The sequence below is a fragment of the Opisthocomus hoazin genome, chromosome Z, assembly GCF_030867145.1.
Source record: "Opisthocomus hoazin isolate bOpiHoa1 chromosome Z, bOpiHoa1.hap1, whole genome shotgun sequence".
NCBI lineage: Eukaryota > Metazoa > Chordata > Aves > Opisthocomiformes > Opisthocomidae > Opisthocomus > Opisthocomus hoazin.
This window is the reverse complement of record NC_134454.1, coordinates 88,625,587-88,651,864: the sequence shown is the minus strand read 5'-3', so window position 1 is coordinate 88,651,864 and position 26,278 is coordinate 88,625,587. Positions and strand designations below refer to the sequence as shown.

The 26,278-nt window shown below is 52.0% G+C and overlaps 1 protein-coding gene across 1 annotated transcript; it reads left to right on the top strand.

Moving 5' to 3' along the window:
• Nucleotides 1-689: 689 nt before the first annotated feature.
• LOC142358899 (RNA-binding E3 ubiquitin-protein ligase MEX3C-like) lies at nt 690-20,118 on the top strand. Its single transcript, XM_075411452.1, has 2 exons — nt 690-1,397; nt 17,001-20,118. The coding sequence occupies exons 1-2, from the start codon at nt 821-823 to the stop codon at nt 18,218-18,220; spliced, it is 1,797 nt and encodes a 598-aa protein (XP_075267567.1). The 5' UTR covers nt 690-820; the 3' UTR covers nt 18,221-20,118.
• Nucleotides 20,119-26,278: the final 6,160 nt, after the last annotated feature.

The window sequence follows — 26,278 nt, the reverse complement described above, 5'->3', positions numbered from 1 at the left end:
ACCTCGCTCCTGAAGGCTGCGGCCGATGACCATTTCCTCGCTCGGATTTGTGGGGGGCCACGTCACCCTCTGCCCCGCGTGGAACGGGGGCTGGCGGCCTTCACTCCCCCCTCACCTCAGAGCCAAGAAACCCTTTTGCATTTCTGACTCACGATCCCATTTCCGGACAACTTTCTTCACGTTTCGCCAGGAAATTTTCACCTGGGACTCGAACACGCCTACACCAAGGGGCTGCTAGCAAACACCGCGCAGCTCTGACCGGCGCGGCCTGCTCCGCCGAGGAGCCTTCGCCTCAGGGGGTGAGCACGGGGAAGGCCGGCATCCACCGAAGGCCTCGGGCGCGGCCTTAACCTTTTGCCGGGCTCGCACCCGCTTCACCACGGCGGAGGGGACAGACGACTTCGGGCCGGGCCGGGCCGGGCGGGCTCGCCCCTTCCCCACCACAGAGCCCGGGCCGCCCCCGGGCCGCCCCCGGTCCCCCCGCAGGGCCGCCTCCCGCCTCCCTCACGCGCCCTTCCCCTCAGCCCCACCGCCCCGCCCACCTCCGGCCCCGCCCAGGAACCGGCTCCGCCGCCCAATGGCGCGGCCGGCCAGCGAGGGGCGGGGCCGAGCCGACTCCTCCCTCTCCACCTTGGCCCCGCCCCTCCCTCTCGCCGCCGCCGCCGCCGCCGCTGCCGCCGCCGACCGCGGCCGCCACCGCCGATGGGAGCCGCCATGGGCCAAAAGGCGCGCTGAGGAGCCCCGCTCGGTGCCCGCCGCGCCATGGCTGCCCCGCGCCGTTAGGCCCGGTCCGGCTCGGCCCGGCAGAGCCTCCCCCGCCATGCCGAGCGGCAGCGCCTCCGCCTCCTCCTCCTCCCCTGCCGCCGCCGAGCCCGCCGAGCCGCCGCGCCTCCCTCCTCCCACCTCCCCCCCCCCGCCGCCGCTGCTGCTCCTCCAGCAGCGCCTCGCCGGCCTCGGCCTCCGCCACCGCGGCCTGCCCGACCCCCCCGGGGAGCCGGGGCCTGGCGGGGCGGAGGAGGAGGAGGAGGCGGCGGGGGACGAGGGAGACCTGGAGCTGGAGGAGGAGCTGCCGGCGGGGGAGGACGAGGAGGAGGAGGACGCGGCCGCGCTGCTGCTGCTCTCCTCGCCCTCCTCGCCCTCCCGGGCGCTCCCGCTGCTGCCGGCGCTGGGCTCCGTCCTGCTCTCGCCCTCCTTCGATGCGCGGGAGGCGGCGGCGGCCGATCCTCAGGGCGTGATGGCGGCGATGCTGGCCTACGGCGGCGGCGGCGGCGGGGGAGGGGGGGCGGCGGGCCTCAACGGCGACCCGGCGGCTCTGCTCCGCCGAAGGAGCGTCAACACCACCGAGTGCGTGCCTGTGCCCAGCTCCGAGCATGTGGCCGAGATCGTGGGGCGCCAGGGTGAGTGGGGGCGGCGGGAGGGGAGGGGGGGACACACACACTGAGGGGAGCCGCGGCCTGGCCTGGGCCCTCCGCACCCCGGGGGTGCCGGCCTGAGGACCCCCCCCGGGGCCTACCCGTCCCCGGTGGCCTGCCTACCCCCCTCGGGGCCTACACCGGCCTACCCCCCCCCGGGGCCTACCCCCCCCCGGGGCCTACCCCCCCCCGGGGCCTACCCTCCCGGCTTCCCCGTCTCCGGCCCTGCCGCCCCTGCTCACGACACCGAGAGCGAGCGCAGGGTCAGCTCAGATTATCGATCATTTTTAGCGTGTAGCCCGCCCGTGCTAGCCCAGGCGTTGGGCTTCGGTGTCGCTCGGCCCATGGTCTTCGCCGAGAAGCCGCCTTTCGCCGTAGGAGCTGCGGAGCCCTCTGACAGGGCTTTCCCTCGCCTTGCGGAGCAGGGCATGGCCTGGTGCTGCACCTACAGCTTTCCATCACGCCCGCCGAGAGAAAGTGGGACCTTGGGAGCCGGCGAGACGGAGAAAGGAGCCACGCGTGGGGCCTCTGCCGTGTGAGAGCCCTCATCTTTCGGCTCGGGTCGCGGCTTCCTGTTGCTCGCCGTGAGTCCCTGTTATGGCATTAGGATAAGGTCACATCGGTGATGTCACGCTCACCGTCAGCCTTTCGTGTGGTCTCATGGGAGCGGGGCTTGGAGGGGTTGGAAAGATGATGTTCCACGCCGGCTTCCTGGCAGCGAACCCGATTTTTAAGAGTGCTGAGCAGCGCCAAGTGTAGGTGTGGAAATGCAGACAGTGAAGTTGCCGCTCTCTTCCTCTTCCCTTTCTGTGTTATTCTTCGCAGGCTTGGGGGTGGTGCGTCTCGTTTGCTGATCGGCTCCGATAACGAGCGGTTATGCTGTCTGGTCTCTGCGTCAATGTGGCTTTTGTTTCTTTTTTTTTTTCTGGAATACGGAAGAAATGGTAAAATGAGTCTAAACCAACATGGTACTGAAGAAATGCCCACCGAGCACCAATGCTTAGGCAGACTTTTGTTTTCTCTTTCTACATTTTATTTTAGGCTTTGAGCAGTCAAGGGTGGGTTTTTTGCTGGGTGTGTCAGAGGAGAACCGAAGGCCGTGCTGCAGACGTTGGCAGGTAGCTTCCGCTGATGCAGACAAGTCTGTTCTGCTCAAGCCGAAAATATCTTTTCCAAGAAACAGTGTTTGGATGTCTTAAGGCTTTGCTCATGTGTCACTGGGGATGGCGGGCAGGGGGAGGTGGAAAACAGAACTGAAAATGGTTATTGCTGCAGTCCTCTAAAAGAGAAATACGAACTATTGGGCTTCGAGGACCGATTAGGCTGCCTTGTTTGTTCTCCGCCAGATCAGGATTGTTCTCTGTAGTAGATTTTTTCAGTACTTTGAGTCACTTAAAAACGAGATAATGGAGTTTGCATAAAAATAGTATCATTGTTTCTGAGGAGTTCATTTGCTGCTTCTGCTTTTATTTCTTATCTGATGCCATGCTGTTTGGCTTGTGATAAAATATTTAGGCTCGACGGGGAGGGCTTGTATCATAAAAAGAATTAGAGCTACAAAAGAGGAAGGAGTGGAGGGAGAGCTAAAAAAGAAAGAATGTTACCAAATATACTTGCATGAAAGCTTTGCGTAAGGAGGTCCTTCAGAATTCTCATTCAAGGGAGACTTATGCTTAGAGACCGGCTTACGCAAGTTGTGTTAGTTCTGCTAAATATTTGTCAAATTTCTTAGAAATACTAGTCCCTGCATCTCCTTTTATGGCCCCGAGCTGTGCCGGCTCATCGCACAGGCTCGTCGCACAGGCTAGAGGCTCTGGCTCTCTCCTCCACCTGCTTTCCATGTGTCTGTGCTCTAGCAAAGTGTCAGCAGCTTGGTCTGCCTCGAGCACGGCTGGCCGGAGCTGCATCCTCTGCCGATCGCCCTGCTCTCACCAAAAATGAAGATGCTGCATGTTCCCTTCCGAGCACACACTGTGAACAGCTGCTTGCATTACCTTGGATGAATTCAGTTCAAATTTTACGCCAGACTCCTCTCTGTGCTATAATACTTTAATATCTAATTATGTAAGGGTGATGCAATTGGAATGTTACTTCTGATGGATTTTTCACACAGATTAAGTTGTGTTCTTGCTGTTGCTGTCTTCGTGAGGTATAAAAGAAATTCTGAAATGTCTGCAGCCCAACGACATCAGCTCTGAAATACCAGGAATGCTGAGTTTGATCTCGGCTTTGCTGGAGGCCTCACTGCTGTATCTGAAGGCATGTTTGTTGTAAGTCCTAACCCCCTAACTGAAAAAGTAAGAATAACTGGAATTCACAGAATGGTCGGGGGTGGAAGGGACCTCTGTGGGTCACCCAGTCCAACCCCTGCCCAAGCAGGGTCACCCACAGCAGGCTGCACAGGACCACATCCAGGCGGGTCTTGAACATCTCCAGAGAAGGAGACTCCACAGCCTCCCTGGGCAGCCTGGGCCAGGGCTCCGTGACCCTCAGAGGGAAGAAGTTCTTCCTTGTGTTCAGCTGGAGCTTCCTCTGCTTCAGTTTGTGCCCGTTGCCCCTTGTCCTGTCGCTGGGCACCACTGAAAAGAGTCTGGCCCCATCCTCCTGACACCCACCCTGCAGATATTTAGAGGCATTTCTAAGGTCCCCTCTCAGCCTTCTCTTCTCCAGGCTGAACAAGCCCAGCTCCCTCAGCCTCTCCTCGTAGGAGAGATGCTTCAGTCCCCTCACCATCCTCGTAACTCTCTGCTGTATTCCACGGTATTCTTTATCCAAATTTAATTTTCTGCACAGAGCAAGCCAGACACTGTTTGCCTGACTGGAGGAGCCCCTGATTCCTAAGAGAGCTGTAAACAAGCAGAAACCTTACGGCGCTTGCATTTCACATTTTTCAGTTATGTGCAAGTTTCTGGAATAAATATAGCACTTGAGGCAGTGAAGTGGTGCTCCCACGGCCCCGTGCTTGGTCGCTGGGTTGCAGGTTCCCACATGGGCGGCTGTGCTTACCCAGTCTGGGCTGGTGGCTGTGCACAGATGTGGGGTGTCGCAGCTACGGAAGGTGCGGAGGGCCTGAAATTCACCTCGTGGCCGATGGCTTTGCTGGGACGCTGCTGGCTTACTGTGACAGTAGTTTAACCTGTTGCTGCTGGCAGTGTTTATATCACTTGAAAAGGCTCAAGTAAGATTTTCTGTTGATGAATAGTAGGTGTTCCTTCTTTAAAAAAGAAGCCCGGTAGTACTTCTGAAACCTGGCTGGGTTTTGTGCGTTTTTGTTGTTTATTTTTTTTAAATCTCAACAGCTCTCAACATTTTCCTATTCCCCTTGCTCCCCAGAAATGAAGCTGACGGGCACTGGTTGGGGTAGTGTAATATAATTCTTTGTAGTCTTTGAAGTGGAAGAATCTCAAAGGTGAACAACAAAGGAGAAGATATTTGTATCCTTTTATTCTTGTCAGGGCCTATGACTGGGAGCCAGGAAAACTAGATTCCATTCGTGGCATTGTACAGGCTTCCTGTATGAATTTGAACTGGCTGTTGGATCCAGCCTGCAGTAAGTTGGCCAGTCATCGTGCCGGTCAGAAAAGTGGCTTCCTGTGCTGTCGGCACCTAAAAATCCCCTGTACACGAAGTTACATTGGTTTAAAAAAGTAAAATGAAGAAAGCGCTGTTGAGAAGTGGTAGCAAGAAAGCTGCATCGCTGAGGAGGTGACTTTGTTTGCCTGAGAAAAGGTGGGCATATACTCAAAATGTAGGATGTATCCAGACTTAAAACAACTTCTGGAGATCTAACAAGGAGGGTTTTAGTTTAATCTCTAAATCGCGTGAAGCGCTTATAAAAGTCTGCTGTGGATCACCTGAAAACTGGTTGGTACACGTAAAGCTGGTGATGGGGACCATCTGTGGCAATCCTGCCATGGTCTGGTGGGCCTTGAGGAGGGTTTCACAAGCATAGCTGGAGTCTTCAGTGCCCCCTGCTACTTTCTTTGAGCTAGAAAAGGGCACGTATAAACACTAAAAGCTCTTCTGAATAATGCAGAAAGAGAGGTGGTGTCTGAAGGCATGAACAGAAAACCTGAAAGATGCTGGAGGGGACGAAAGTCTGTCCTGTAGAGAGATGCTTCATCCTCGAGTGTGTTCACTGTCTTCAGATCAAGATTGTCGGAATATATTTGCTAATGCATTCCAGCATTGTGATTATCGAAGTAATGTGATTTTTTCCAAGCGTTTAAATCCTTGATAAAGCTGACAATAGTAGGTTTTCTCCCTAAGACATCCCTCAGGTTGGAGCTACTGAACTCTATAGCCTGGTGCTTCGCTTTCTTCAGGCAGAATAGTTTGGATGATGGCTGCAGAACTTGAAACGGGCAGGGCAGTCTCCAAACCCCAGATGAGTAAGAGGAGGAGGGATGATATCATCCCATTTCACTGATTAAATCGATAATGACAAATCTGCTTTGCATGAGACGGCCTTGCAACTGAAATAACATTTTTATGCATATTTAATGATCTTGGACTCCTTTTTTGCTCTTTTCTTTTTGAATGTGGGCTCTTGAGCGAAAGATTACTTTGCTTAAAATAGTCCCGTAGCTTGAAACAAAAAAGAATAATTCTGACAAGTTGGTAGCTGAGAACTATCTAGCATAGCTGAACAGCCAAATAAAAACAACAGCTATCACTCTTGGGGAGTGGAAACAGTGCTAAAAGAATCCTGGAGCAAACGCTTGTGTTAGCTGCATACAGTCCGTAGATGTCTTGTGGTAGGGTAATTATAGTGCTTTCAAAAAGAACTGTACCTCTGGTTTGATGTCTGGATGTGATGACAGCATTACTGAATTGCTGATGAGACTTAGGTAGCCTTGACTGGTTACTAATTGCCGGCCTGTAAGAAGCAGCCAGCCACTAGCAGAGTTAACTAGTCTGAATTGCAGATTGGGTTTTTTTAGAACTGGATGCTGAAGATTTCAGCTCTCAAGAAGAGGTTTGATTTGCATGACTGAAGTCATCGCAGATCTCTCTGGCAGTTGATTGCCACAGACAACAAAGAGCACAGGTTCAGCTAACTTAAATTTTTAAGTGAAAGCTGAAAAGGGAGTTACACTTCAGGGTTTTTTTTCTGCATCTTCTACATCAAGCAGGTTATTAAATGCTGTATTAAATGGTTCGTTCTAAAGCCTGAAAGAAAACTCGAGCTCTTTGTTGAAATCCAATAGAAAGGCTGTTTTTCTGAGAAGCTGAAGTCTCATCATGTTTAAAGCCTGGATCTCCAGCAACTGAAACACGTGAGCATACCGTGGCCTGGCGCAGCCTGAAATCGCCGCTGCGGTTTCAGTCGCCCGTTCCTCTGGGTGCCGTGTAACAAAAATCAGTTCAGTTCTGCTGTTTGTCATGTGTGCTGCGCAAAGCTCCGACTCGGGTTGCAAAGTGTGGCAGAAGGGTGCAGGTTCTCCAGCTGGGATCGTAAATCCTCGGTCGTAAATGCTGCTCTTGTCTGGCTCGTTGGGTGGGAAGCACACCAAACACGCATGCGCGCTCGAGAGGTTTTTCTCTTTGTGTAGTCTGCCAGAAATTCTGTATATTTTAACGTGTGAATACCTGCATAAGTAAGGTTTTTTTTGATGAAGCTGAAATGAAAACAACAAAAATCTGGCGACCTAAAACGCTAATTCCTAATCCTCTGGTCCTTTTGTTTTTCTTCTAAAATTGCTGTTCTGAGAGAGTATGGTTTTTTGAAGTTTACAACAGACACACAAGAAATCCTGACTAATGTGCTTCCGAACTGCGCTGGGTTGACCTGCCTGTGGCATGAGAAAGCTTTTTTTTTTTTTTTTCATGAAACTTAGCGAAGTGAGCAGATGTTACGTGTTTCCCTGTCTTAGCCCCTGTTACCGTCTCTTCTAGTACACTGTGGTCTGAATTTCTGGAAGAGAAACTTTGTTCTAAACAAAGTGTTGGATAGCTCAAAGATCTGAAGTTTGTTTTTGATACAGTACCTCCACCCCACAGGGCCAATTCCCTGTTGCAGGCAAAAAATTCAACAGGGATGGGGCTGCAAACTTGCTGTAACAAAAAAAAAAAAAAAGGTTGCTACGCACTAGAACATTTTTATTTAAACAAAAAGAAAAGGCCAAAAAGCTCGAAATCAAGCATTTGTTTCCAGTTTGGGTTACTCTTTAAGAATGTCTTCCTTTTCTCTCTCTTTCAGGTATTCCTTAAAGTTCATGAGCTCTTGCCAGCGTCCGAGGTCTCAGTTTCCCTCAGTGGTGTGAGTCAGTAGTTCTGCTGTCTGCACCAAGTTCGCTGCTTGCTCCTTTGAACAAAGACACAGTATCTCTTGCTCCTACCTTCTAGTTCCTTTTATATTTGACAAAACACTGTGGGATTTTGGGTATGAAAAGACAGGTCTTGCAGTATTTTGAATTGGGGGGTTTGGTGTAGGTGAAGATCTGCGTTGGGTTTTTGTAGTCTTCCTCTTACTGGCCATCTTGGCGTGCTGCGTGGCGTGTTGAATCGTGGTCCCTTTCAATACCCTCTTTGTGCAGGTCAGCTTTCCCACCAGTGTTACTCACACCGATCCATTTCGTTCACTAGATCAAAGTTCTTAATCAAAACTTCATTTTCCTGTAGCTGTTTTACTTCTTGGATGCTCTCCGTCTCTTACAACTATTGCTTTTCCACTACTGGATCTTTCTAATTTTGCTCAGCGGCTGCTGCCTTAGTCCTGGTGCTGCAGTAGCGCGAGTAATTAATACTACAGGTTGCTGCCCTCTGGCTCTTGCTGTGCGTAGCTTGTTTACTGAGTTGCCATCTGTCTTGGGAATTGGAATATTGCTCCACCAGTGAGACTGTGGATTTGATAGATGGTCCCAGCCTGACATATGGACAGACACAGTGTGCAGGCTGACTACTTCATTTTGTATTGGATTGATGTATAAATTGATTGATAAATTGATAAGTACCCAAGAAATCTCTAATAAAGAGTTTGTGCATGGTTTTTAACCAGGGCTTTTGTTTTCCAGATGAGGGAAATGTCCCCAGGAGCTTGTGAACAGCCTTCCCCTGGGAAGCTTGCTCAGCATCATCAGGGACCTTGAAAGCTCCTCTCCTTTCCCCATCCCTTAGCTTGGCAACAGTAGGGCCGAAGTCCTGCTCCCTGTGGTCTGGCACAGCCAAACGTGTGACCATGGTTCTTGGTTAAGGTGCAGGAGATCTCCAGGTTGTCCTCCTTGCTGGCACCTCGATAAGCTCGGGCCCGTGTGCCTGGTGCGCTCAGCTTCAAGGGCTGGTCTGGAAAGTCTCTCATCTAAAAACCCTCCTGCAGTTCCAGCTGGATGATGACAAGTAGGGTAGTCATGTATCATCTGAGCATTCATACATGCGAAAAACACAAAGCGGCGGTCAGTTGCTCCTCAGAAGTGGGTAAGCGCAGTGGAATTATAATGGGAGCGGTCTCGGTCGCTATATATAGCGTGTGTCATATGGAAATGTTCCGCAGGCAGGCACGGGGGCTTGGTAACTGCAGCGTAACTAAAAGCCTTTGATTGCGGTGGGAAGCTAATGAGGGGGTCAGGAGGCAGGGAAAAATGTCTTTGATAGAAAGTGCTCTAATTTTTCTTTTTCTTGAAAGACTTGTGTGCCATCTTGCCTTCTCTTGGAACAACTTTAGCGGAGTGGCTATCAGTTGAGTGTTTTCTTTCTCCTCTACGCTACTCCCTAATTTACCTACTTGTAGCATTGCTAATTGTAGTGTCGTTACAGTTAGAACTGAAAGACGGTTATTACCCATGGACAGCACTTCTGAGGTACGGTCGGCGTCTGAAACCGTTCCTACAGGCACGCTCCGGGGCAGAGAGCCAGAACTTTGCTCCCAGGTTTTGGGTTGTAACGGTATCACTATCGCATTTTGGATCGTAAGTTTGAGAAGGAGCTCTGCGTGGTGGGTTCTGGTTACGCAGCATCCCTATGGTGATAAATGGAGAATTGAGTCTAAAAATACATAGCCTGATGAAGAGTGGGAGCGTGTACTGGTGCTGGGAAAAGCCCTTGCTGGGGGACATCAATCTCACAACTCTACAAGTGTGTCTCAAGTGGCCACCTCCAAGGAACTGCAGCTCGGGTGCCACCAGGGAGGAGGATGCTGGGGTTTGTGTGAACAAAACGGCTGTTGCTTAAAATCTGCGTACATCTAGGTCCCCGTTGAAGCAGTTTGCCTGCTCTCTTCTGCTTTGGGGGCTTCATCTTCCGTTTTCAAACCTGCCAGTGACCTGCACCGGGAGCTGGAGCAAATCCCAGCTGCAGGCTGCGCCCGTCTCTTGCTGTATTCGTATTTGTTAGCTCTCTGGCGTGTATCATGTCTCATTGTCACATGGGAGCCCTAATCTCACCGACTAATTAACCCAAATAGTGATCAGACTATTATCTGTGCTACAGAATGCTAATGGGGAGCTGTTCAAGCTGTTGGTGGTTGATGTGCTCCTGTCTTCGGGATGGATGCTGTGCCCCGTGGTGAGGTGTCTTTCTGCTTACCTCTGGCTACAGAGAAAGCTGCATAAAAACAAATAAAAACTTGCCTTCAGAAAATTCTATTTGATAATTATTACCCAAGTTTAGGCTGTTTTTTAAAATTGTTTTTAAAAAAATTAGAAGCAATGTTTTTCCAGTCTTTATTCTTCAAATCCAAATGCCGGAAGGGTGATCAGTAGCTGCCTGGGTATGTAGATCTAGGTTTTTGCGTGCATCAGCATCTTTTGCAAGTGCAGAGAAATTACTTTCATCTTCCTTGCATCAGCTAACGTTATTCAACAGCCAGTTGGAAAAAAAAATAAAAATTATCATGAGTTGAAATGTTCCAGTCCAGGCATTAAAACAAGGTGTGAGATGAATTAATTGATCTTAGGTGAAAAAGGCGATAGTAACCTGCCGAGTTTCAGCATCCATGCAGGGACAGGAATGACTCTCACACGTTGATACAATGCACAGCCGATCCGATTTATTGGTCTGCGTGCGTGGTTATATACATTTTTCATATCTGCACACGCGAGCACGCTTATTCAGATAGGCTACTGACATAACTCACGCGCTGTTCACGCACCCCCTATTCCCTTATGATTGGTAACTATGCACTAACTCCAGTAGCATCAGACTGCCTCCATGTCCTCGAACACATCTTGTTTTTGCTAGCCCACATCATGTGCACTATCAGCACTTTCTCAGTTGTTATTCTTAGCTGTCCTTTCCAGCGGCCTGTCCAGCTATGCTAACTGTTTCGCTTAAGCAGCCTAGTCATGCTAACTCTCAAACTACATCGACCCCAACAGTAACAGAATCACAGAATAGTAGGGGTTGGAAGGGACCTCTGTGGGTCATCTAGTCCAACCCTCCTGCTGAAGCAGGGTCACCTACAGCAGGCTGCACAGGACCTTGTCCAGGCGGGTCTTGAATATCTCCAGAGAAGGAGACTCCACAACCTCCCTGGGCAGCCTGGGCCAGGGCTCCGTCACCCTCAGAGGGAAGAAGTTCTTCCTCACGTTCAGCTGGAACTTCCTGTGCCTCAGTTTGTGCCCATTGCCCCTTGTCCTGTCGCTGGGCACCACTGGAAAGAGCTTGGCCCCATCCTCCTGACACCCACCCTTCAGATATTTATAAGCATTTATTAGGTCCCCTAACCAGTCGGTCTATCAACTGGCCAGACCACAGGCAGTGTTTCATGCGACTTTAATAACCCAGTGGAGTGCCAGAAATGTCCTGGTCTTAATTTTCTCATGTAGCCAGCCTGCTGAAGGAGGTTTAATCATTAAACAATTTAGGATTTCATTTTCTGTCCCAGCGTAGCTTCATCTCTGCCTAATAAATGGGGCATATGTTGGTTTCTGACTGTATAATCACAAACTGGAGAGATATTTTTAGCCATGTCACAACTGGGAGGAAGCGCTCTATGTTTAAGCAAAAGAATGCAGCCTGTACCACCAGTGGGAATGAACAGCTCTGCTGAAAAATACGTACAGCCATCATTCTTAATGAAGTAGATTGATTTGTCTTTGTTAATCAGGTGGGCAGCACTAGGCTCGGCAGACCCAGCAGCCGTTGGCCTTACGGTATCTCCAGTGCTTGTCGCTTCGTTACCTTAGCTGCAGGACTTCTCGCTTTCCAATTAAAAGCTGGTGGCAACCTAGCAATGAGATAAGGGCTGTGCCAGCCTGACAGGCTCTGCCTTTAAAACTGTGTCCGTCCACAACAGCTGCAACAAAACAAATCCCTGCACAGTCCCCTCTCTCCTTGGCGTGCCCGGCGATGCCGTGCCATCCCTGCGGGTCTGCAGGGACTTCCCAGACCCTGCCCTCACTTTCCAGGCAAGGAGTGAGCCTGCGTTGGCTCTACTATCAGCTCACGGTTCCAGGTTGATGTCGCTATTCCATCACCACGTCCTTACTTTGTGTCGGCGTATTACAGCATCGGTGGTCGGAGTGCTAAAGACCACATGCGGAGGGGAGGCTGCGACGTGCTATCGCCTTTCATCAGATAACGGCAGAGCTGCTGAAAAATACATTCCAGTGAACTTCGGCTTTGTCTTGAGCTGCTTACAAGCCGTGGGGGCCGGTCTGCGAGGTCCCGCTCTGTCCGCCGTTGCTGCAGGGCCGAGCTGGGGGATGCCGGGTTTGGTCGGGGCTCCTGCGTGACAGGTGGGTCGCTGCGGATGCAGCTTCACCCTGCTCGCCGCTCTTACAGCCCTGGCAGTGCTGGTGTCTTCCCACTGGATCCGCGTGTCCAGGTTGCTGCAGGAGGTTCATAAGTTTGGATCCTCTTAGCTGGGTACCCATCGGGAGCAGGGAAGTAGAACAAACTGGTATTGTCGTTTGGTTGTGGTTCACAGGGGCTGAGTTTTTACCCGCCGTAACTTCCAGGCTTCTATTCAGGTAAACTCATTTCTTTCCCAGTTTTTTTTCCCCCCAAAGCCTACGTCGTTGGGGAGGCAAGGTTGAACAGACACGGCGGTAAGAAGGTTTAGGTTCCCGTGTGCGCCCGAAGCCCGGTTTCACAGCGCGTGGCGGGAGCCGCAGGAGGACGGTGGGTACGAGGTGCGTGTCCCTGCTTCGACAGGCTGCGTTCTGCTGACGCTCGGCGGCGTGAAGGACTCCCTTCCCCTGGCGTGGCCGTTTGGAGGAGCCCACACAGCGAAGGGATCCTCATCTGTAAATCAACCCTTGTCCCATGCCCAGTGTCTGGCATTGCGGTGAGCTCAGCAGAAGAAAGAAGCCGAGGGAAGGTGCTGTTTCTTGCGGCCGTGCAGCGGAGGAGTCCGTGGGATGCTTTTTTGGGCGGTTCTCGGTTGGCGTGGCGCGAGGCAGGCACGCACGGCGTTCACGCTGCGGTCGCTTGGCTCCGTCGGGGAGTTTCCCTCGTGGAGCGAATGGTCTGAGACGGGGTTTGCTGTATCTCGTCCTGTTCATGATGGTGAAAGGTGAAAGTCGGAGTGAAGGCTGAGCTGGCTGTGGCTACGTGGTGGGCGAGGACTGCGGGTGCTGTGGCTGCTACGCTTAACTCTCACTTGAAGGGGAAAAATAAAATGATGTGTCTTCCTATCACCTTTTTATAATAAGGAAATATTTGATCATTTAAAATTGGTAGTGTATGAGGTAATTCCTTCAGAGCCAGCCTTTAGTTTCTCGGGGAGTATGATGTTCCTAGCGTGTTCTAAATGTTCAGTCAAATAATCCTCTTAAGGGAAAAACGGGGAGGAGGCTCAAGAAGAATGATGCAGATCAGCCGGCACAGGGTGAGCGTTGCCTCCAGGGCTCCCTGGGCAGGCGAGTACTAAATCTTTGCCTAAACAAAAGCAAAACTACAAAGGGTTTTGCTTGAACTATGGCAGTAGATACTGACGACTGAGTGCTGCTTAGGAATGCTGATACTGCTCAACCCAGTACGGTAACTTGTATTGAATGAGCCTCTGTTATCATACCAAAAGTAAAATTACTTCGAAAGGTTTGGTTAAATTGAATTTCCAGTCTAGAAGTCCCCTCTTCAGGCTTTTTTACCTCTGTACTTCAAAATCTTGGCTGTAGCCATCTGATGATTTATTGCAGAAGTATGGGTCAGTGTATTTCCCCCCCCCCCCCCGCTTTGTCTTTCTGTGTCTAAGCTCAGGAGATTGGGGAAACTTCTTGATTCATCCTTTGGCCGAGTGATTTCATAGCTGCCTGACCTCGTGTCACCGTGGCCACGGCGCCTCTGGATGCTGTGAGTCGTCGGAGAGGGAATGGGATCAGCCGTGCTTCCTATCATCACCTCGGTAGTGACTAACAGAGGAGGGTGGGAAACCAGAGCAGCTGAGTAAAAGCAAATAGGAAGATCATCCTGCTGGGGTGGTGTCATGGGCTACTGACCTCGAGGTTTGACGTGACTGACTGCCATGGGGTTTTCCAGCGCTCCTTGCAGCCAAAACCCTGCGGGTGTTGACTGACTCGCTTGGAAATGTTGGGTTTCGTGTGTGGTGACTTTCTTCAGTCCTTTCGAACTTTTCGGATAAAGTTGGAGAGTTGGCGTTGATGGTCTGTGGAGTCAGCTTTCCACTGAAGCCAGCTTTCCGAGGTTTAAAAGTCTCGTGCTGTCACTGCAGGGAGTTGAGGCAGTGCTAGGCCTCTGCTTTCGAGGTGTGTGAGCCGCACCTTAAAAAGAAAAGCTCTGCCCGCCTTGGTCTGTCCCATTCTGCAGCCTGATGAGCAGAGGCAAGAAGGCTTTTCTCTGCACCAGAGTGGTTTGGAAGTGTGGCTCTGGCAAAGCAATCTCTGCGAGTTTGCAGCTGAAAATGGGGAATGGAGCTGAAGAACTTGATTTGAGTTTCTAAAAGATCAGGAAAATCCTGTCTAAAATGTAAAGTGTAAGAATCGTTAAGGCACTTTGCAATCCAGAATGAAGTAAGCTCTGAACTGCGGTGTATAATAAAGAATTATGTAGCTATTTATAGATGTCTGTCTCGTGCTAGATGCTCCTAGTATTCCTCAAATGCTGCCTCTAATTTTGGGGAAATAAGGCTATATACTAGAGTAGAATGGAGTGAATGAAAGCAATCTGTGTGAACTGGAGAACAATTGATACTCATTGGGAGACTGCTTTTGGTTTTAGGTGCTCCAGTAAGGAGGGTTTGACTGGGGTGAAAACTTCTGTGGCACCATTTCGAGGACCCTTGGAGTACTGTGTCCAGTTCTGGGCTCCCCAGTTCAAGAAAGATGAGGAGCTACTGGAGAGAGTCCAGCAGAGGGCTACGAGGATGGTGAGGGGACTGGAGCATCTCCCCTACGAGGAGAGGCTGAGGGAGCTGGGCTTGTTCAGTCTGGAGAAGAGAAGGCTGAGAGGGGACCTTAGAAATGCCTCTAAATATCTGCAGGGTGGGTGTCAGGAGGACGGGGCCAGACTCTTTCCAGTGGTGCCCAGCGACAGGACAAGGGGCAATGGGCACAAACTGAAGCAGAGGAAGCTCCAGCTGAACAGGAGGAAGAACTTCTTCCCTCTGAGGGTGACGGAGCCCTGGCCCAGGCTGCCCAGGGAGGCTGTGGAGTCTCCTTCTCTGGAGATATTCAAGCCCCGCCTGGACGTGGTCCTGTGCAGCCTGCTGTGGGTGACCCTGCTTGGGCAGGGGGTTGGACTGGGTGACCCACAGAGGTCCCTTCCAACCCTGACCATTCTGTGATTCTGTGAAGGTTTGAGCCCGTCTGTTGGGAGTGACTGTGAGGGTGTGGGAAGCAGAGCAGGCAAGCAGCTTTCCTTCCAGGGAGAGCTGCAGAGAGATGGAGGGAGGGAAGGCGAGTTGCACCGGCGAGGTGCTGCGGTCTGTTAGGAGCAGGGAAACGGCATGGCTTCAGAGGATGCTTTGCTGCTTCTGGAAGGCACCTCGTGCCTGTGGCTTCCCTTTTTGAGCTGGGAGAGCACTGGTGCCCTGCTCGGTGGGCCGCAGTGGGAGGCTGAGGACTTACAGTGTTTGTCCTCTTGTGCAGATTCTTGCTCTTCTTGCTGAGCGTGGCTCTCAGCTCCACGTCCCCTCCTTCACGCAGATCTGCCCATGCCTCGCTCCTTCCCTTGCTGGGGGTGCTCCCGTGCTCCTCCATGCACGTTCTGGTTGAGGTGGGGTCTCCGAGAGCCCCCGAGCCCTCGCACTGAGCTGTTGAAGGTAATGAACCTCCTCTCCAGATGTGTCCTGGAAACAGGGCACTGTTGTGTTCAGCCTTTTTCCTTGCTCTGCGCAGGGGCCCGGCGAGAAGAGGCTCTTGCTTCCCTCTATTCCAAGCAGCATCTGCATTTTTGCCTTTTATTATTTTATCTGTTAGTAGGTAGTCCTGAATAAAGTGCATCTTCGAGTGGCTTTGTAACTGTGAAACTGTTATTGCTAGTGGTACCTCAAGTGCAAGGGATGGATGAAACGCTATTTCGAGAGACTGATTCGTGTACTCGGACAGTTAAGAGATGCTTACAGCAAATGAGGAAAACAGGAACGAATTTCACTCCACGAGTGAAACGACGCTTAAAACACTTGGCCTGCAAACGTCGCTTCTGGTAGATTTGAGATGAGGTTGGCTATAAAATGACGTTTGGCGTGACACGCTTTTGACTTGGTTTTAATGCGGGTGAAATGCGGTTACGGCCGAATCCAGTTGGACTGCCTCGCGCGTCGCGGGCCTGCCTGTCTCGCTCCGTTTTGCTCTGCCTGCTTTTCTGGCCCTGCGATGGGTAAAAGGTGCTTCCGTGTGCACCGTGCCGAAACGCCTGAAGCGTTCTAGGAGAGAGCTCGCTGCCGGTGTGTCCTGGCAAACCGTCATTCAGTCCCCAGAACTCAAAGAACTCGAAGACAAATGCTCCGTTAACTTTCTGCTTCTCTTTCGGGCTGTATTTACCCAGTTAGAGAGAGAAATTCCACGTAGGTGTGTAACATTACATCGAAAGCCTGCTTTGCGTGCAGCAAACTGCTTGAACTCCTGCTTGACAGTGCAAGGAGTGGCTCCTTCATCCCGTGGGGACGAGGAAGGTTTAAATAACGCTTATCGATAACGGGAAGCTAGTGGCGAGTTCTCAGTAAATCAGTTTTATCTGTGTCCTAGGCAGGCTGCGATACACACCCTTCTCTCGCTTGTGAATGTTTCATTTGCTTTTAGGTCGTGGTTGTCAGTGTGTCAGCAGGCTTAAGTGCGTGTGTGAGCCTTTACTCCTTTTGCAGAATCTTAGAAATACCCAATCAATAGGAAAAAAAACCCCATAAACTCACCAGTATTTGTGGGATAATCATGAACGTGGCTGTCGTAGAGGAAAAAGCCAGTCGCGTTTATTGCCTGTCTGATAGCAACGGAGCAGATGACGGGCTGAAACGGCCCCAGAAACGTTGCTAAAATGATTTGTGGCTGTTGGTGTCAGAAGTCCGTTTGGGAATAACAGGTAGAAGTTGTTAGCGCTTTCTCTCGTGTGGCCTGCGGAGATAAAAACAGCTGCTGCTGGTTTCACCCGACGGTTTCTTGAAACTCTCAAAACAGCTGAAAATAGATGGCTTTCTTGTGGCTTTCTAAACTTAGACGCCTTGCTAAACTCCCATGTGTTTCCTTCAAACAGGTTGCAAAATAAAAGCGCTACGGGCCAAGACAAACACCTACATTAAGACGCCTGTTCGCGGAGAAGAGCCCATCTTTGTTGTCACTGGACGAAAAGAGGACGTAGCCATGGCCAAAAGGGAAATTCTCTCGGCTGCCGAGCACTTCTCCATGATCAGAGCGTCGCGCAACAAGAACGGCCCTGCCCTGGGAGGCTTGCCATGTACGCCCAGCCTGCCAGGTCAGACGACAGTCCAAGTCAGGGTGCCTTACCGCGTCGTTGGGCTCGTGGTTGGACCCAAGGGAGCTACAATCAAAAGGATTCAGCAGCAGACCCACACCTACATAGTCACTCCCAGCAGAGACAAGGAGCCTGTCTTCGAAGTGACGGGAATGCCCGAGAACGTCGACCGCGCACGTGAGGAGATCGAGATGCACATCGCCATGCGGACCGGGAACTACATCGAGCTGAACGAAGAGAACGATTTCCACTACAACGGTACGGACGTGAGCTTTGAAGGAGGCCCTCTCGGCTCTGCGTGGCTGGCTTCTAATCCTGTCCCTCCTAGCCGCACCAGGATGATTTCTAATTATAGAAACGACAGCTCCAGCTCCTTGGGAAGTGGCTCCACAGATTCCTATTTTGGAAGCAATAGATTGGCTGACTTCAGCCCAACGAGTCCGTTCAGCACAGGCAACTTCTGGTTTGGAGAAACGCTGCCTTCGGTGGGCACGGAAGACCTCGCCGTCGACTCTCCCGCGTACGACTCCTTACCAGCTCCTCCCCAAACCATTTGGACCCCTTTTGAACCCGTCAACCCTCTTTCCGGCTTCGGTAGCGACCCTGCTAGTACTGCCAAGCCTCAGCGCCGAGGGAGCCAGCCGTCTCCTCCCCGCCTGTCGCCCACCTTCCCGGAAGGTCTGGATCACCCCTTGGCTCGGAGAGCGAGGAGCGACCCGCCCGGCCACCAGGCCGGCCTTCCCATCTACATCCCCGCCTTCTCCAATGGTACCAACAGCTATTCCTCTTCCAACGGCGGCTCCACGTCCAGCTCGCCCCCCGAGTCGAGACGGAAACACGACTGCGTCATCTGCTTCGAGAGCGAAGTCATTGCGGCCCTGGTCCCCTGCGGCCACAATCTCTTCTGCATGGAGTGTGCCAACAAAATCTGCGAAAAGGAAGCGCCGTCGTGTCCCGTTTGCCAGACAGCTGTTACTCAGGCAATCCAAATTCACTCTTAAATATATACATAGGTGTTATTATAGATGGATTTTTAAAACTTTGAAAGGCATGGGTGTAACGGTACCCTCTAGTAAACTTCCTAATGAATTCTGACTGTTGGGCTTTCTTGGGATTAGGCTGAAGTTGTTCATAAATTTCCACTTTCTCAAAAGGCTGCTACGGTAACACTAAACCTAGGTGGTCTCTGTCCGGTTCGGCGTGAGCAGATGGTGTGCTCAGCGGAGGGACGTCTGCTGAGATGTTTGCAGCACGGTAAGGGGAAGCTTTCATCAGTGACACAACGGGAAAAAAACCCCACAAAACCCAACGAATCTGCCGGGCTGTCGACAGGATCTCTGTTAAGCGGGTCGAGTTCCGCGTGCTGGCAGCAAGGAACCTCGTCGCCTGACCGCAGAAGTGCTCGCCCGCCGTGGAGGGCTTGTGGCATTATCCATCGATCAACCAACACTTCCAACGCTGCCTTCTTTACACTGCCAGTTTTGAAAAACAGGTTTGGGGAAATTCTTATTTTTATTTTTTGCTTTGTGCGACAACTTATGCCTAATTCTTCAGCGTTGCAAATACCTTTTTTTTTTTAAAAAAGAAAAAAACAAGCAGAGTTTGAATTATTGAAATGGATGAGGTTATGGGTGGGTTCATGTAACAAATGGCGGGGAGGGGTGAGGAGCTGCCCGCCGCACCTCCGCCGAAGGGCAGCGTGTTCAGAGGATCAGGAGCGTCTCGAGCTGTGAAGTCCTGCCCGCTGCTTTTTCCGAGCGCGGCGTGGAAGAGCCTGGCCGGCTTCGTCCCGTCGCGGCGAGGGCTTTGGGATGCGCGGACTGCGACTGGTGGGGAGGATGCTGACATTCCGTTCGTTAGTCCGATCAGGCTGTTCTTAAATTACATTTTTAGCGAGTAGACAGTTCCAAAATGTGAAGCATTTTTATGTTCAATCCGTATTTGTCTTGCACATGTATAAATGTATATTTTTATTTTTAGTAAGGAAAAGGAAAAATAGAGGGGGGGAGTTGCGGACGTGCCCTTGTGTTATTCACGACAGCAGCTGTGACGGTGGCCCTGCAATCAGTTTACTTCATTTCAGAACCGGCTTTCCAATCATAAGCAAAAAAAGAAAAAGTCTTTGGAATGCGTTTCCTACATTTCAACCTGTGGATCTTTCTTGCCTTTTTTTTTTTTTTTTCCCATCCTCAGTACCTTCCCAAATCTGTGCTGGCACCTATGAATACAACAAAAACAACAACAACAACAAAAAAAAAAAGACACACAGTGGAGTTCTGGTGGATTTTTCTATTTTTTTTGAAGCATTATTTTCCCAAGACAAAGCTTTTTTCTCAGTATAACGAAAAGAAATTATATGTGTATTGAACTAGTAAATATACAGAAAATTTTATTTTTTATTTCCACTTGAAGAGTTACATTTCGTATCAAAGTTTACAAATAACGGTTTTTATTTTATGATTTTCAGTATAAGAGTTGCCTTGACGGCACGTTACGTACTGCATACCTTTAACGCTGCAGTCGCTTGTAGGGTAGTTACATGTCAGTATTGAAACCTAATCTCTAGCTGCGGGCTTGTAGATACGAACAAACGCTCACCCAGCATGTATTTTGTATTTTATTGCATTGTACACCGCAACTAATAAGCCAAGGAATCGACAGACATTAGGTGCGTGTACCGTTTCTAGAAACCACAGACTTAAGGACGATAAAACTCTCGATCTAGTTTAGTATTTGCTAATTTTACTACACTTTTTGTTATGTATATGTAGGGAGGTCATAGGGATTATAAATTCAATTTGAGTAAAGTTTAAAAACCATATATTTTATGATAAAGGGCCTTTAACTTATGATGGCCAAAGCACTGATATTATATATTTGCTGTAAAGAGAATTATAAGAGTTTTATTTTTCTGATATTAAAAGTTACTTAATAAAGACTTGTTTCCATTAACTGGAATGTTTCCCTGTCTTCGTGGTTGTCGCTCGGAGCAGCCGAGCAGGCCGGGGCTGGCTGACTCCCCTCCTTCCACCCACCAAGGCTGGAACTGGTGGGGCTGGGGGACTTTACGGGCGCAGAACCTTTTTTTCTGGCAGGAGCTGGCTCTTGGCGGTTGTTGCGAGGTGAACTCCGTGCAGACATCAACCAGCATTAGAAATCACAGAATCACAGAGTGGTTTGGGGTGGAAGGCACCTTTGAAGGCCATCTGGTTTACCCCCCTGCCACGAGCAGGGACGTCTTCACCCAGGTTGCTCAGAGCCCCATCCAACCTGGCCTGGAATGTTCCCAGGGATGGGGAATCTCCCGCCTCACAGGACAACCTCTGCCAGTGCTTCGTCACCCTCACTGTAAAAGATTTCTTCCTTAGATCCAGCCTAAATCTCCCCTTTCAGTTTAAAGCCATCACCCCTTGTCCTATCACTCCATACCCTTGTCAAAAGTCGCTCTCCAGCTCTCTCGCAGGCCCCTCCAGGCACTGGCAGCTGCTCTGAGGTCTCCCCACAGCCTTCTCCTCTCCAGGCTGAACAGCCCCAGCTCTCCGAGCCTTTCCTCCCAGCAGAGGGGTTCCAGCCCTCGGATCAGTGCTGGAGCAGCGCAGAAGGATCTCCTGATGTTCCAGCCCTCGGATCCCGTGGAGCAGCGCAGAAGGATCTCCTGATGCCGGGTTGCACGACTCTCTGTTGCCTTTCCTCCCGGTCTGATGGAGCTTCCACCCCATGCCTGGCTTGGAGTGTTTTAATGTTCCCTTCCAAGGTCTGCTCACCTTCCCCGCTTGCCATGGGCCGCCTGCTCTTCTCTCCTCTCCCCTTTCCACTTGGGTTTTGCCATAGGAAGGACCTAAGGACAACACCTTCGCCTGGGCGTTGCTGTGTGCTTGGGTCTTTTGGTGGCCTTCGTACGGGTCACTTCTGGCTCCCCGCTGAAGCATCCCTCCAGATCCCTCCCCAGTTCTCACCAGAGGCAGCGGATCCCCTCTGGGAAGGAGGTCTGCAGCAGAGCAGAGCCCCTGGGCCGCCGATGGGCTCTTCCCTGGGGCGGAAGAGAGCGATGGAGGAGAAGGCGTTTGAGGTCCGTCTGGCTTCAGAGGGGTGTGTTTATAGACCCTGCACACAGTGCTGCTGGGAAGCATTGAAGGGGACCCTTGGTGGGTCTTGATGGTGGGGTAGATATGGTGGGGTGCTGCTAAGATATTTTGACAGAACCTATTTCTGATTATTCTTTTTTTTTTGCGGGGGGGGGGGATATCCATAGCTGCACCTCCCTGGCAGGGCGCACAACGGCACTGACTCGAATTCCTCCTGCGTGGCCAAGGGTCTGGGCTGTGGAGGGTGGGGTGCTTTGCCCCTTCTTCATCAGCGACTGTTCCACCATCCCTGGGGTGCGAGGAGGTGGAGGAGCCGGTGCATCTGCCCGCGGCCCTCGAAGCCACCCCCCTGCAGCTCGTGGCCTCAAACCCAAGCTTTCTCCTCGCTTTCTTCAGGAGGACGGGGGGGAGAATATTTCTCCTTCACGACGTAACCCGCTTCTTTCTACACCAACCGTCTGAAGTCCCAGCCCCTCCAACACGTTTTATTGAGCAGAGCGAGCTGCGCTGCAGTTACTTGGGATTTGCAGAAGACAGGCAAGGGGTTAAAAAAAAAAACCCACCCTCTGGTTCGCAATTTGTCATAGCGAGTTTCTTTTTTCCGTGCTCAGGAGCGCTTGTGATGGGTGAGTAAATCCAGCTGGAATTTGAACTCTTGGTCGTGGAGAGGGAAGCGCTCGCCACCGGGCGTCGGCATGAGCTGGACTGCCCCATGGCCAGCCGAGCTGCTCAGGAGAGCTGAACAATTTGATTTTTTTGTTATTGAAAGAAGCTTTAAGTTTGGTGGGGTTTGATTTTTCCCCCTCTCAGCCCTTGAAGCTTTCCCGGCTGGGCTTGGCGCTTGCCAGGGAGCCCCTGCAGCGGCTTTCCCCAGGAGGGGAGGGCTCTGGCGAGGCCGGGTGGGCATCAGCGAGGTTGGATTGGCATCGGCGAGGCTGGGTTGGCATCAGCATCAGCCAGAAGACCCCCGGGACCTTCCTCTGGCAGGGTCTCTCCCATCCCTGCCCTCTTGCAACGGCATCTGCCTGGTCCGAAAGCCCAGTCACTGCCCCGGGAAACCTCCTCTGGCTCCTTGTCGGGGGAAAAGGGCTGGGAACCCTCTCCCAGCTGCCGGAGAAGGAACTGGGGGTTGTTCTCTGCTTCGTGTTGCAGACCTTGCTCGCCAGCCGCTGTGTGAAGCTCAGGGTGGGAAGTTGTGCCTGGAACAGCTTGTCCCCGTGCTCAGCATCTCCTGTCGGGGCCTGAAGAGCTGCCAGGGTTGGGCTGCTCTGGCTCCGCTGTCCGCAGGGTTCAAACCTGCTCCCGGGGACGGGCGGTAACGGCGCAGGAGCTGGCAACAAAATGCTTAATGCTTAAAAAAAAAGAAGAAAAATAAATCCCTTTCGAGCTTTATGCTGTTCTTTGGTTCCAGAGAGCAGTGGGGCTTGTGCTCCGCGATCCTTCCCCTGCTCGGAATCAGAACTCCCTCCTCCTCGCAGAGCGAGGATGCTCGCGGCGGCGGCAGCTCCGCTTCCCTCGGGATGAGACCGCCAACGCGTTAAGACTCAGGAGCCAAGCTGGCTTTTGGGGTTGGAATGGTTGGAATGGAGAGTCTGTGGGGGGACTCACCCATGGGTGGGTGAGAAAGCTCCCACCTCGGACCCGGCATCCCGGGAAGGAGCTCCCTGGTCCCCCTCCTGCAGCATTCCCGGAGGTGCCGGGACCACCAGGCGCTGGGACAGCCGCCAGTGGGGAGCAGTTTGGGTGGCAGCAGCTGTAGGGAATCGCATGCGCCGAGGACGGCGGGCAACTGCTCCACGGGATGAAATACAGCACAGGGGTCTTCAGGATGGAGGGGAGGAGGAATGCAAAGCTGCAAAAGCCGAAGTCTGAGCTTTGTGCTTGGAACGCAACGATCTGAGGCGGAGCGATGGGAGGGGGTAGGCTGAGGCTGTGGTTTGGGCAGGTCAGGCTGCCCGAAGTCAAAGGAAGAGAGAAATTGGGTCATCAGCCAACCGTGTGTCCATAATTCAGGGGGAAAAAAAAAATATATGGATTAAGTTGAGCGTGGCGGCTGCCCAGGAGCAGCCGGGGAGGATCAGAGAATCACAGAATCGTTTAGGCTGGAGAAGACCCTTGAGATCATTGAGTCCAACTGCTAACCTCACACTGCCCAGCCCACCACTAAACCATGTCCCGAAGCGCCACGTCTCCATGGCTCTTAAATCCCTCCAGGGATGGAGACTCCACTGCTTCCCTGGGCAGCCTGCTCCAGTGCTTGGCAAGGTTTTCGGTGAACAAATTTTTCCTAACACCCAATCTAAGCCTCCCCAGCACAACTTGAGGCCGTTTCCTCTCATCCTGTGACTGGGGATGCTCCGTGCCCGCTCCCTCCTCAGGGTCTGCTCCACCGCCCCGTGCTAACCGGAGTGCGGTGTTTCGGTGGCACCTCCCCTCTGCCTGCCACTGCTGCAAGCTGCCCCGGTGTCCCCACTCACAGCCACTGTTCCACCTCTGCTGCTGCCATGCCAGGTGGCCTTGGTCACATCCCTTCACCGCAGAGCAGCCCAAACCCGGGGCGGGTTGGGGTTCCCACCTCCAGCTGAGAGAGGGGTTTTGCTGTGGGCGGCGGCGGGAAGCGGGGCTGGGGCTCAGCTGGGCAAACCGGGCAATTTTTTAAAAATCTCAGCGCCGCATCCCCTCCTGCCCCACGTCTCCCCACCCTGGGCAGGCAAGGCGTCAGCGGGGAGAAAAATACCCATTTCTACAATATTCGTGTGTGCAGGCCGAGGGAAGATGAAAAAATACCTTTGTCTTCCCGGCATGGATTTATCCACGCGGTCACGTTGGGGGAGCTGAACGCGCAGCACGACGTGCCGGCACGGCGTCACAAGGAACGCCGCTGTGCGACCCGACGGCTTCACCGGCCAGCAGTCCTAGAAGCATTGCTGACAGCGCCGGGATGCAGAGTCTGGAAAGCTTTCCAGAGAGGTATGGAGCTAAAGACTGGTTTTAGGTGGTGGCTGACGAGCTTACGGGGGGACCGCGCAACGGAGCAGGGGAGTCCCAGCGGCAGGAAATCCATCTGTGGGGAGAACTTGAGTATTTGATGTTTCTGTGCACCCAGGAAGGTGTTTCAGGGGCAAAAATCACCGTGTGCATGATAGCAACCAGTCACCCACCTCAGGCCACACAGTGACTCGCGCCTTGGTGCCCTCCAAGGCCAGCTGCAGACGGGGTGGGTGCCCAGTGGACCTGGTCCTGCCCAGACGGGCCACCAGGTCTACCACGAAGAAGGCGTTTTCTCCCCATCTCACGCTTATAAATCATGGAGGTCATTTTGGGTTTCTTCCCCCTTTCTCTGAGTGCGGGATGCGGTTCCCGACTGTCCTGGGTTCAGCTGGGATAGGGTTAACTATCACCAGGAGTTGTTTGGCTGACCCAAACAACCAATCAAACGGGATGTTCTATACCATGTGATGCCATGCTCGGTATTTAAGCAGGGAGGTGGCTGAAGGAGAAGTGTTTGGCTACTGAGGAGCAAGCTGAGTGCTGGGTGGTGAGAACACTGTGAGTTGTCTATGCTTTTTATCAGTACTATTGATTGTTGTTTCCTTCTCCCTTTCTGTCAGACTCTTTTCATCCCAACACACAAGTCTTTGCCTTTTTTTTTCTCCTTCTGATCCTCCTCCCCATCCCACTGGGGAGGGAGAAGGAGTGAGAGAGTCACCACGTGGTTCTTTGTTGCAACTTGAAGCAAAACCGCAACAGTTCTTGGTGCCCAATGTGGGGCTTGAACACAACAGCAGTTTTGTACCAAATGTGCCATAGCTGTACTTGTTATTAAGTGGTAAGCTCCTGTGTGGGTCACAGAATTGGTTGTTTGCGTTCTTTATCTCTTTCTTTTGCTGAGCTTCGGAGCATGTTGGTACAAACAACGGCTGTGTGCTTTGTCCTGCTGTTGGCAGCCTTGCTGTACTGCAGAAACTATCTTGTGGAGATGATGAGGGAATACACCTCCCTCTCCCCAGCTGGGATTTCCATGGATGGCTTCATTAGGCAGGTTCCTAGGATGGGTATCACCTCCCGCAGCCTGGGATTTGACACCTGACGAGGCAAACTGACGCACCACCCAACAGCAGGGTGCCTTGCTTACCCTGATGAAAACCAGCAGCCTCTAGCACTGCACTGGGGTCTGGCCTGTGCCTATCGAGCCACAGTTCAGTAACCTCAGAAGACCATGGCTGAGGCAGGGACCCAAAAGGCACCTGAGGACAGTAGAGTTGAGGTAGGGACCCAAACAACACCTACAGTAATTGCCCCACTAGTGAAGAACAAAAACCAGTGGACAAGGAGAGCAACGGTTCCATATTATCTATTAGTAAGAGAGGAGGAAGAAAAGGAAAGTGTTGATGAAGCTGGCCCTTCAACAAGGGAATTGGAGTGAGATTTGGCGAGCTCAAACAAGAAGAGGATTACCTGGTCCCTGACCTCAGCAGAACTTGGAGACATGTGAAAAGATTGCAGCTGCCAGCCAGGTGAGCGGATTGCTGCCCTGCTGCTCCGATGCTGGGGTAATGGGGCTGACAGTCAGCAACTGGAAGGGGAAGAAGCCCAGCAGCTGGGATCCCTTGCTAGAAACTGGGGACTTGAGAGAGGACTTGGAAAGGAGGCAGCAATTTGCAGTCTCCAGAGATGGTTCCCCTCAAGTGTGAGGGCAAGATAGCCATTCAAGGAAGATCTTGCGAACTCCCCAGGAAAGTGGACAACTGCAGATGAAGGCATCCAGTACCTGAGAGAATTAGCAGTGCTGGAAGTCATCTACAGTGATCTGGATGACGATGAGGTCTCCAAAGTTCCACAGGATGTCCTGTGTACATGGGCCATGTGGAGGAAGATGATTCAAGGTGCCCCAACATCATGTTCGAACAGCTTGGCAGCAGTATATTGCCCAGATATGGATACACCAACTGTGGAGAGAGTGTTGTCTTGGCT